This window comes from Oncorhynchus keta, chromosome 1 (assembly GCF_023373465.1).
Source record: "Oncorhynchus keta strain PuntledgeMale-10-30-2019 chromosome 1, Oket_V2, whole genome shotgun sequence".
NCBI lineage: Eukaryota > Metazoa > Chordata > Actinopteri > Salmoniformes > Salmonidae > Oncorhynchus > Oncorhynchus keta.
In genome coordinates, this window is record NC_068421.1 from 10,622,703 (window position 1) to 10,635,281 (window position 12,579).

The following is a 12,579-nucleotide window of genomic DNA, read 5'->3' on the forward strand; positions in this document are numbered from 1 at the left end:
TAATGTGGTAGATAGATGTCATAATGTGGTAGATAGGTGTCAGGAATACGGCAGATAGATGTCATAATGTGGTAGATAGATGTCATAATTTGTAAGATAGATACATATTATGGCAGATAGATAACATAAAACGCACAGCCCCAACACCACTAGAGGGATATCTTCAACCACCAACTTACCATCCTGAGACAAGGCCGAGTATAGCCCACAAAGATCTCCGCCACGGTACAACCCAAGGGGGGCGCCAACCCAGACAGGCTGACCACAACAGTGAATCAACCCACCCAGGTGACGCACCCCCCCCAGGGACGGCATGAGAGAGCCCCAGCAAGCCAGTGACTCAGCCCCGTAACAGGGTTAGAGGCAAAGAATCCCAGGTGGAAAGAGGGGAACCGGCCAGGCAGAGACAGCAAGGGCGGTTCATTGCTCCAGAGCCTTTCCGTTCACCTTCCCACTCCTGGGCCAGACTACACTCAATCATATGACCCACTGAAGAGATGAGTCTTCAGTAAAGACTTAAAGGTTGAGACCGAGTTTGCGTCTCTGACATGGGTAGGCAGACCGTTCCATAAAAATGGAGCTCTATAGGAGAAAGCCCTGCCTCCAGCTGTTTGCTTAGAAATTCTAGGGACAATTAGGAGGCGTCTTGTGACCGTAGCGTACGTGTAGGTATGTACGGCAGGACCAAATCAGAGAGGTAGGTAGGAGCAAGCCCATGTAATGCTTTGTAGGTTAGCAGTAAAACCTTGAAATCAGCCCTTGCTTTGACAGGAAGCCAGTGTAGAGGCTAGCACTGGAGTAATATGATCAAATTTTTTGGTTCTAGTCAGGATTCTAGCAGCCGTATTTAGCACTAACTGAAGTTTATTTAGGGCTTTATCCGGGTAGCCGGAAAATAGAGCATTGCAGTAGTCTAACCTAGAAGTGACAAAAGCATGGATTAATTTTTCTGCATCATTTTTGGACAGAAAGTTTCTGATTTTTGCAATGTTACGTAGATGGATAAAAAAGATATGTCATAATATGGCAGATAGATGTCATAATGTGATAGATAGATACATATTATGGCAGATAGATGTCATAATATGGCAGATAGATGTCATAATATGGCAGATAGATGTCATAATGTGGTAGATAGATGTCATAATATGGCAGATTACATACTTTGGCAGATAGATGTCATAATGTGGCAGATAGATGTCATAATATGGCAGATAGATGTCATAATGTGGTAGATAGATGTCATAATGTGGTAGATAGATGTCATAATACTGCAGATAGATGTCATAATACTGCAGATAGATGTCATAATATGGCAGATAGATGTCATAATGTGATAGATAGATACATATGGCAGATATGGCAGATAGATGTCATAATGTCATAATGATGATGTCAGATTACATACTGGCAGATGGCAGATAGATGTCATAATAGTGGCAGATAGATGTCATAAATATGGCAGATAGATGTCATAATATGGCAGATAGATGTCATAATATGGCAGATAGATGTCATAATATGGCAGATGACATATTATGGCAGATAGATGTCATAATATGGCAGATAGATGTCATAATGTGGTATGTAGATGTCATAATGTGGTAGATAGATGTCATAATGTGGCAGATAGATGTCATAATATGGCAGATAGATGTCATAATGTGGTAGATAGATGTCATAATGTGGTAGATAGATGTCATAATACTGCAGATAGATGTCATAATATGGCAGATAGATGTCATAATATGGCAGATGACATATTATGGCAGATAGATGTCATAATATGGCAGATAGATGCCATAATATGGCAGATAGATGTCATAATGTGGTAGATATAAGTCATAATGTGGCAGATAGATGTCATAATATGGCAGATAGATGTCATAATATGGCAGATAGATGTCATAATGTGGTAGATAGATACATATTATGGCAGATAGATGTCATAATATGGCAGATAGATACATATTATGGCAGATATATGTCATAATTTGGCAGATAGATGTCATAATGTGGTAGATAGATGTCATAATATGGCAGATTACATACTCTGGCAGATAGATGTCATAATGTGGTAGATATAAGTCATAATGTGGCAGATAGATGTCATAATATGGCAGATAGATGTCATAATGTGGTAGATAGATGTCATAATGTGGTAGATAGATGTCATAATGTGGTAGATAGAAGTCATAATGTGGCAGATAGATGTCATAATTTGGCAGATAGATACATATTATGGCAGATAGATGTCATAATGTGGTAGATAGATGTCATAATATGATAGATAGATGTCATAATTTGGCAGATAGATGTCATAATTTGGCAGATAGATACATAATTTGGCAGATAGATGTCATAATATGGCAGATAGATGTCATAATGTGGCAGATAGATGTCATAATATGGCAGATAGATGTCATAATTTGGCAGAGAGATGTCATAATGTGGTAGATAGATGTCATAATGTGATAGATAGATGTCATAATATGATAGATAGATACATATTATGGCAGATAGATGTCATAATTTGGCAGATAGATACATAATATGGCAGATAGATGTCATAATTTGGCAGAGAGATGTCATAATACTGCAGATAGATGTCATAATATGGCAGATAGATGTCATAATGTGGTAGATAGATGTCATAATATGGCAGATAGATGTCATAATATGATAGATAGATACATATTATGGCAGATAGATGTCATAATATGGCAGATGACATACTTTGGCAGATAGATGTCATAGAATCAGGGTCTATTTTTGCAGCTGACATGCTAGGCTTCGTGAATGATATCTATCTGTAACTGGAAACCAGTGTGACCCATTTCAGATAGATGTTGAAATAAATTAAAGGTAATCTAATAACAAATAACTTAGATAATAACTCATCGTACTGTGTACACTAGAATGGAAAGGGCTGTTATTAAATTAGGACACACAGTGAGAGTGGGAATGGGAAAACCTCTCTTAAAAAAGATAAACAATTACTGTGGTAAATAAAGGGAAATTAGATGTCATGTTGTTTGCTCTCCTAAGTTCTGGATCTTACGCAACAATTGTGTTTGCTTCTCAGTCTGTCCCCAATTGAATAGCCCCTTACAGCCGGGTGGGAGACAGGAGGCTATAAAACACAGAGACTCTCCAGGATGGTGACTGTGCCAAGGCGAGGCTCTGAGATGAGACCAGTCACACTTGTCTTGTTAGCTCTGTTCACCGGGGCAGTGACTCCCTACTGCAGAAGACTCTGTCTGACTCTGGACCCGAGCACTGAGCTACCACACACTAGAGAGGATGGGGAGACAAGAGGTTTCACTTTAAACAACTCCGCTGGAGACGCTCTCACTCACTGTAGAATGAATCCGTTTATGAAATATGAACGGTGAGTATACAAATGGAATTGTAATTATTGGAGAATTTTTTTCTTTTTTTTACTAATGTCATTTTATTTTGCAAATTCGACCATCTCTTTTCAGCACTAACAATTTCTCTCTCTAGCAACATTAAATATATGTTTTCGACGATTCCTAAATACAATTTATTTTTGTCCGTAATGCACATATATAACTACTTATTATAACATTATATTGTAAGATATGGAGAACCTGGATTTAAATGTCACTGGTTGTTTAATCAGCACTGATTTTGTAATTGTTGTAATTGTCTCTGTGGGAAACTGAGATCAAATGATTGGACTCTAAATGACATATCATGGGACATCTAAAAGGCAATTAAACAACCTGATGGGAAACTCCACAGGATGCCGGAGCAATGTACTAGTTTCTCCCGAAGTCACTCCAGATATCTCTCTCTCTCTCTCTCTCTCTGTCTCTCTCTCTCTCTCTCTCTCTCTCTGTCGTTGAGGACTAAATGTACACAACTAAACTGCACTCATCTTGAATTGTTATACGCAGGTTACAGCTGTATTAAATGAACAGATGTAGCACCAGACATTCATATTGATTTGTTAAATGTAGGTTTTTGGAGGAGGATCCTACTGTCTTCCAAATTGTTCAAAATATTTTGAAGGGGGGGTAGGGGGTTTATGTACAGCTATGTGAAAATATCTTATGCTTTTTTTATTCTCCAGCACAATTCAAGAGGACTGGATGGTGCTATTCACTAGAGAGGAGATCAACAGAAACTCTGAACTTCTACCGGCTGTGACTCTGGGCTACAACCTCTATTCCATCTGTGGGAGCAACAACCTGCTGCGAGCCGTTCTGGAGGCTTTGAAAGGAGGGGAGCAGAGAGAGCCGACAGGACTGCGGAGCTGCAGCCGCAGCAGGGTGCTGGCGCTGGTGGGACACTCCTCCTCTGGTCTCGGCAGCTCCTCACACTGGCTACAGGTGAGACCGACAGGGAGCGTGATACCCAGCAGTACATATTGTGCAGCCCTACCTCCTACAGAATGATTTGTTGAGTAATGCAAGTTTTAACATGTAATAACCGACATTAGTCATGTAAGTCAATAATGATATAATATGTGTATGTTGTTCTCCTTTCTGTCCTTGTGCATAGATGATCCACATATGTACTTGTGCATGTCTGAGAGACAGAGATGTTAACCCCAGAGCCATTCTCCTCAGAGCAGAGTCCAGTCACTGTGCCCAGAACCTAGCCCCGATGCTGCCCCTGACATGCTGGAGCAGAGTGGATGTTGTCTGTGGGACATGCATACCGGAGGGTAAAGCTGAGAGTCAGGTTCCCTTACATGAAGTGAAGGGGTTTGTTCTCCCCGGCCTGACTGAGTTCTTACTAAATCTGATACCCTCGGATGGATCACAGAGTTCCTTTATCTGTGACTGGAGCCTGGCTGCTCAGCAGTGGCTGTGCTCCCCTCTCCCTGAGGGCCGAGCATGGTTCCAGGTCCATAGGGTCATGTGTGCATTGACAACGGCAGCTGACATGAGAAAGCAATGCAGCGACAGTCATACTGAGTCTGACTGTATAAAATATGCTGTGTTGACACCAAACCAGGTACTTGTTAACTTGTAATTTTGTGATTATTGTACTATTTATGAAGGCCGATGCAATGAGGGGAAAATGAAAAGTGGCAGATCCCCCAAAAAAAAAAAAAAAAAAAATGTTTTTCTCCCATATTTTTGTATTACATTTATTTAACTAGGCAAGTCAGTTAATTAAGAACAAATTCTTATTTTCAATGACGGCCTACCGGGGAGCAGTGGGTTAACTCCCTTGTTCAGGGGCAGAACAACAGATTTGTACCTTGTCAGCTCTGTGATTCAATCTAGCAACCTTTTGGTTACAAGTCCAACGTTCTAACCACTAGGCTACCTTCCTCCCCATATACATACAGATTGTATGTCTAAGTGCATTGTGTGTGTCTATGTTGTAGTAACTATTGTAGTATTCCACTGACAGCTACCAAAGGCGGTGTGCATAAATATATCTCCGCTGGGCAGATGGAGTGATGCTAACACAGTAGTATCACGTTGTTTCAACCTAAAAGTGACGACGGACAGAGAACATGGACAGAAAAATGGTGAGGAAAAAAAATCCACTTGTGACTGATATAATGTTGACTTCCTCTTCCTCCTCTATAATAATGGTTGCGTTTTTGTAACAAATCATGAACCGCAAATTGTATATAAATAATCTATTTTGAATAATTTCATTCAACCTAACATGTAGCGTGAAAATCACACTGAAATTAAAAAATGTATATCAGGACACGAAAGCCAAGGTATAAAATGAATTGTGCAGCATTTTAAGTCAGTGTAATATTACCCTAAATACCACAAATCATATTAAAGATAATCAATGATCTATTCAGTCTACAATGTCGCCTTTTTGATGTTTTGCTTATTGACAGTGTAAAATCCTCGCATTGTTCTAAATGCTGTGTTTCTTTACCAGATGCTAGTAACTATATCCCACATATCCTGCAGAGCAGCCATCAGTGTGGCTGGGTGGAAGAAGGACTTGTGGTGACGGCTCTGTTCTGGCTTATGATCTACACCAGTAGATCTCACAGAGACACCCCTGTCCTCAGAGCCAACAGAAAGCTGAGCTTCCTGCTGCTCATCACACAGACTCTGTGTTCTCTCTCACCTCTCACCGCCATTGGCCGGCCCTCTGAGTGGTCCTGTATGCTGCGTCACACAGCGTTTGGGATCACCTTCGTTCTCTGCATCTCTTGTGTTCTGGGGAAAACAATAGTGGTGTTGATGGCCTTCAGGGCTACACTTCCAGGCAGTAATGTCATGAAATGGTTTGGGCTTCCACAGCAGAGACTCAGTGTTCTGGCTTTCACTCTCATACAGGTCCTGATCTGTGCTCTTTGGTTAACAGTCTCCCCTCCTTTCCCCTACATAGGGCTCCTAGCCTTCTTGTGCTTTGTTCTGGTCTCTCTGGTCAATAAGCTACCTTCTATGCAAGCGAAGTTCATTCTATTGACTGTTCTTATACATGTACAATTAGCAGCATGGCTGCAAACCTCCAGGGCACCAACAAGGTATAAACTAGTCATTGAGATACATTCAACATAGCTAGATGTCTAAAACTAGAAACTGAAAGGTTGTACACGAGGGATGGTTATCTCCAGTCCTCAAGGGCCTAATTGGTGTCACACTTTTGCCCCAGTCTCAGCTAACAAACCTGACTCCAATGTTCAACTAATCATGATCTTCGGTTTATAATACAATTAGTTTCATCAGGTGTGTTAGCTAGGGATGGGGGGAAAGAGTGACACCAATCAGGCCCCGCCGAGGACTGGAGTTGCCCATCCCGGTTGTACATAAATTCATTGTTTTCTAATCACTTGTTAATATTATCCATAGTTATAAAATAGCTTTGTAACCACAATAATTTTACTTAACTAGGCAAGTCAGTTAAGAACAAATTCTTATTTTTTTTATGGCCGAGGAACAGTGGGTTAACTGCCTTGTTCAGGTGCAGAATGACAGATTTTTACCTTGTCAGCTCTGGGATTTGATCTTGCCACCTTTAGTTACTAGTCCAACGCTCTAACCGCTAGGCTTCCTGCCGCCCCTAAGAAATGTATCTAATGTCATCTTAATAAAGCAACAATACAAACATGTAATTATGTGACTGTTTCCTACAACTGTGCATAAAGCATCCTTAAGTGCAATACAAGATACATTGGCAGCAGCTTATGGGGATCCATAATAAATACAAAAATACACAATACTATCATTACACCCAACTCTGATTAACAAACTGGTGATCATAACATAATACCACAATCAAATAAATGAAACTGAGAAGTACATATTTTAACCTTTAGAGGACATTATACCATATAATAAGGTATCTGAACCTCTGGTGAATAGAGTTGTTTGTAGGTGTCAACACTACAGATGTAGCATCTTAATTTGAGCCAGTTTGCTACAGCAGGAAAATAATCTTGCAGCAACAGGAAATGTGAATTATTATGTGGATTATAATGAATGGACATTTTGCTGAGGTTGATACATTTTTCGTTAGGTCAAATTCAAGTCTGAAATGTCAAAGTGAAAATTACAAACTTTAGAAACCTGTTTAAAACTAAATTATAAACTGGGTGGTTCAAGCCCTGAATGCTGATTGGCTGAAATATGTGGTATATCAGACTGTATACCACGGGTATGACAAAACCTTTATTTTTGCTGCTCTAATTATGTTGTTAACCACTTTATGATAGCAATAAGGCACCTCAGGGGTTTGTGGTATATGGCCAATATACCACGGCTAAGGGCTGTATCCAGGCACTCCGCTTTGCGTAATAAGAACAGCCATTAGCTGTGGTATATTGGCCATATACCACACCCCCTCGGGCCTTATTGCTTAAATACACTACAGGTTTGCCTTTTCTCACAAACAAAAGAGTGATCAAATTAATATCCTACATCTATATGTTACCTGCTTGAGCTGTAGGCCTGCTGGGCTCCCCACTGACATAGCAGTGAATGGAGCACATAGTAGTAGTACTGCCCATTGTGCGAATCAGAGGCCTAAACTCCCTTTTCATTATTGCAAAGAGCTCACACACAACAGACGACATTCATCAGCCAGCTGCGTCCATTACATTGAAATTTGATTCAGGTCTCCAACAAGTAGGCTCAAATAGGGGTGTGATCAGCACACTAGGTACAGTATGGTCCTATCATTATAAGCCTAAACATATAGCAGTGGGCTAAATCAGTCACGGAGACTGTTTCTGGGTTGTCTCAAACCAATCTACTTTGAAACAAAAGTGTACACCTCACACACATGGTTATTGGCTTAAAATAAAGAGGACACCTGTACTGTCAGATATACAGTTAGAACATGTTACATTGTGAGTTTACATCCCAATATTACACTTTACATATACAGAAGTACAGAATACTTTCAACATTATCCATTATGGTAGTGGGTTCGATTCCCGGGATCACCCATACGTAGAATGTATGCACACATGACTGTAAGTCGCTTTGGATAAAAGCGTCTGCTAAATGGCATATATTATTATTATTATTATATTATTCCAGGGATCTCAGGAATTACCAATAATGCACCATTCTCTGACATACAGTAACTAAGGGTAGCTTCGTGATGGCTAACTGTCTAGCGTCATATCCAGATAGCCAACTAATGTAAATAGTCGGGGTGGCAATGGTCGGAAGCTGAGCAGTTGCCATACCAGGCGGTGATAACACAATAGAAAAAAAAGAAAGTCTATATACAGTGTGTGCAAAAGGAGTGAGGAGGTAGGCAATAAATAGGCCATAATAGCGAAGTCATTACAATTTAACAGATTAACACTGGAGTGATAAATGAGCAGATGATGGTGTGCAAGTAGTGGTACTGGTGTGCAAAAGAGCAGAAAAGTAAATAAAAACAATAATATAATAATAATAATAAATAATATATGCCATTTAGCAGACGCTTTTATCCAAAGCGACTTACAGTCATGTGTGCATACATTCTACGTATGGGTGGTCCCGGGGATCGAACCCACTACCCTGGCGTTACAAACGCCATGCTCTACCAACTGAGCTACAGAAGGACCACACAATATGGGGATGAGGTAGGTAGATTAGGTGGGCTATTTACAGATGGACTATATACAGCTGCAGTGATCGGTTAGCTGCTCAGATAGCTGATGTTTAAAGTTAGTGAGGGAATTATAAGTGTCCAGCTTCAGCGTTTTTTGCAATTCGTTCCAGTCACTGGCAACAGAGAACTGGAAGGAAAGGCGGCCAAAGGAGGTGTTGGCTTTAGGGATGACCAGTGAGATATACCTGCTGGAGCGCGTGCTACGCGTGGGTGTTGTTATCGTGACCAGCGAACTGAGATAAGGCAGAGCTTTACCTAGCATAGACTTATAGATGACCTGGAGCCAGTGGGTCTGGCGATGAATATGTAGCGAGGGCCATACAGGTCGCAGTGGTGGGTGGTTTAACTTCTCTAGGGTCTGTGGGACACTAGCGTCCCACCTGGCCAACATCCAGTGACATTGTGGTGCGCCAAATTCAAAAACATTATATAAATTCATAAAACATCCGCAAGTGTTATACATCGTCTTAAAGATTAACTTCTTGTTAATCCAACCGATGTGTCGGATTTCAAAAAGGCTTTATGGCGGAAGCAAACCATGAGATTATCTGAGAACAGCGCCCAGCAGATACATAATTACAAACAGTAGCCAGCCAATTAGAGGAGTTACAAAAGTCAGAAATAGCGATAAAATTCATCACTTACCTTTGATGATCTTCATATGGTTGCAATCCCAAGACTCCCATTTACTCAATTAATGTTTGTTTTGTTAAAGTCCCTCTTTATATCAAAAAAAAACTCTGTTTTGTTCTCACGTTTTGTTCTGTAATCCACATGATCAAAGGGATTCACAACAGGCAGACGGAAAATCTGAAATGTATCAGTAAAGTTTGCAGAAACATGTCATACGATGTTTATAATCAATCCTCAGGTTATTTTTAGTCGTAATAATCAATAATATTTCAACCGGATAAAAGCTTTGTCACTATAAAAGGACAACAAGAAAGGCGCGCTCTCGGTCGAGCGCATGAAAAAGCTCTGGGACACTGCAGTGTCCACTCATTCAGAGACCAGCTCTGAAACCAGATTGCACAGCCGAGGTACGGTGGGATACGACATGGTCTGTGATCTGTTTATTAACTTGGCTTTTGAAGACTTTAGAAAGGCAGGGCAGGATGGATATAGGTATAACACAGTTTTGGCCTAGAGTGTCCCTTTGAAGAAGGGGATGACCGCAGCAGCTTTCCAATCTTTAGTGATCTCAGGGGTTAGGAGTTGCAACAATGGTGGCAGATAGTTTTAGAAAGAGATGGTCCAGATTGTCTAGCCCAGCTGATTTGTACTGGTCCAGGTTTTGCAGCTCTTTCAGAACATATTCTATCTGGATTTGGGTGAAGGAGAAGCTGGGAGGCTCAGGCAAGTAGCTGCGGGGGGTGCAGAGCTGTTGGCCGGGGTTGGGGTAGCCAGGAGGAAAGCACGGCGAGCCGTAGAGAAATGCTTATTGAAATTTTCGATTATCATGGATTTTTCAGTGGGCAGCTGGGAGGAGATGCTATTGTTCTCCATGGACTTTACAGTGTCCATAAGATGTTTTGAGTTTGAGCTACAGGATGCAAATTTCTGTTTGAAAATGATAGCCTTTGCTTTCCTGACTGACTGTGTATATTGGTTCCTGACTTCCCTGAACAGTTGCATATCGTGGGAACGATTCGATGCTATTGCAGTCCGCCACAGAATGTTGTTGTGCTGGTCAAGGGCAGTCAGGTCTGGAGTGAACCAAGGGCTGTATCTGTTCTTAGTTCTGCATTTTTTGAACGGAGCATGCTTATCTAAAATGGTGAGGAAGTTACTTTTAAAGAATGACCAGGCATCCTCAACTGACGGGATGAGGTCAATGTCCTTCCAGGATACCCGGGCCAGGTCGATTAGAAAGGCCTGCTCACAGAAGTGTTTTAGGGAGCGTTTGACAGTGATGAGGGGTGGTCGTTTGACTGCGGCTCCGTAGCGGATACAGGCAATGAGGCAGTGATCGCTGAGATCCTGGTTGAAGACAGAGGAGGTGTATTTGGAGGGCCAGTTGGTCAGGATGACGTCTATGAGGGTGCCCTTGCTTACAGAGTTGGGGTTGTACCTGGTGGGTTCCTTGATGATTTGTGTGAGATTGAGGGCATCTAGCTTAGATTGTAGGACTGCCGGGATGTTAAGCATATCCCAGTTTAGGTCACCTAACAGAACAAACTCTGTCTGAAGCTAGATGGGGGGCGATCAATTCACAAATGGTGTCCAGGGCACAGCTGGGAGCTGAGGGGGGTCGGTAGCAGGCGGCAACAGTGAGAGACTTATTTCTGGAGAGAGTGATTTTCAAAATTAGTAGTTCGAACTGTTTGGGTATGGACCTGGAAAGTATGACATTACTTTGCAGGCTATCTCTGCAGTAGACTGCAACTCCTCCCCCTTTAGCAGTTCTATCTTGACGGAAGATGTTATAGTTGGTTATGGAAATCTCTGAGTTTTTGGTGGCCTTCCTGAGCCAGGATTCAGACACGGCAAGGACATCAGGGTTAGCAGAGTGTGCTAGGGCAGTGAGTAAAACAAACTTAGGGAGGAGGCTTCTGATGTTGACATGCATGAAACCAAGGCTTTTTCGATCACAGAAGTCAACAAATGAGGGTGCCTGGGGACATGCAGGGCCTGGGTTTACCTCCACATCACCCGCGGAACAGAGAAGGAGTAGTATGAGGGTGCGGCTAAAGGCTATCAAAACTGGTCGCCTAGAGCGTTGGGGACAGAGAATAAGAGGAGCAGGTTTCTGGGCATGGTAGAATATATTCAGGGCATAATGCGCAGACAGGTGTGGGGTGGGGTGTATGGTGGGGTGCGGGTACAGCGGAGGTAAGCCCAGGCACTGGGTGATGATGAGAGAGGTTGTATCTCTGGACATGCTGGTTGCAATGGGTGAGGTCACCGCATGTGTGGGAGGTGGGACAAAGGAGGTATCAGGGGTATAAAGAGTGGAACTAGGGGCTCCATTGTAAACTAAAACAATGATAACTAACCTGAGCAACAGGATACAAAGCATATTGACATTTGAGGGAGACATACAGCGAGGCATACAGTAATCACAGGTGTTGAATTGGGAAAGCTAGCTAAAACAGTAGCTAAAACAGTAGGTGAGACAACAACAGCTAATCAGCTCGCACAACAACAGCAGGTAAAATGGCGTTGACTAGGCAACGGGGCCGACAGATAAAACATAAACAAGCAGAATGGAGTACCGTGATTAATGGACAGTCCAGCGTGCATCAGCTATGTAGCAAAGTGATCAGTGTCCAGGGGGCAGCGGTGGATGGGGCAGGGGGGCTGGACTGACGAGTGAAATCCAGGTTAAAAAAAATAAATTATAAAATAAAATTTAAAAAAAGGTTTTCAATGAGGAAAGATTGCTTCCGTACTCGCCCCCGATTGCAAGAATTTTTAAACTCTCTCCATGGTTAAAGTAGTAAGAAATATATATCATTGTTGGGGTTTTATGTTCAACATTTTGAACGTTCTATATTTGACATTGGG

The 12,579-nt window shown here is 41.8% G+C and overlaps 1 protein-coding gene across 1 annotated transcript; it reads left to right on the forward strand.

Annotated features, from left to right (window-relative positions):
• The first annotated feature begins 3,175 nt into the window (after positions 1–3,175).
• LOC118388298 (uncharacterized) lies at positions 3,176–7,075 on the forward strand. Its single transcript, XM_035777241.2, has 5 exons — positions 3,176–3,391; positions 4,100–4,358; positions 4,531–4,989; positions 5,395–5,515; positions 5,890–7,075. The coding sequence occupies exons 1-5, from the start codon at positions 3,189–3,191 to the stop codon at positions 6,519–6,521; spliced, it is 1,674 nt and encodes a 557-aa protein (XP_035633134.2). The 5' UTR covers positions 3,176–3,188; the 3' UTR covers positions 6,522–7,075.
• The last annotated feature ends 5,504 nt before the right edge of the window (positions 7,076–12,579 follow it).

Coding starts and splice junctions, on each gene's coding strand:
- LOC118388298 (XM_035777241.2), top strand. CDS start 3,189: ATGAGACCAGTCACACTTGTCTTGTTAGCTCTGTTCACCGGGGCAGTG. Junction 4,359..4,530: donor GCTCCTCACACTGGCTACAG/GTGAGACCGACA, acceptor CCTTGTGCATAG/ATGATCCACATATGTACTTG. Junction 5,516..5,889: donor AGAACATGGACAGAAAAATG/GTGAGGAAAAAA, acceptor TTTCTTTACCAG/ATGCTAGTAACTATATCCCA.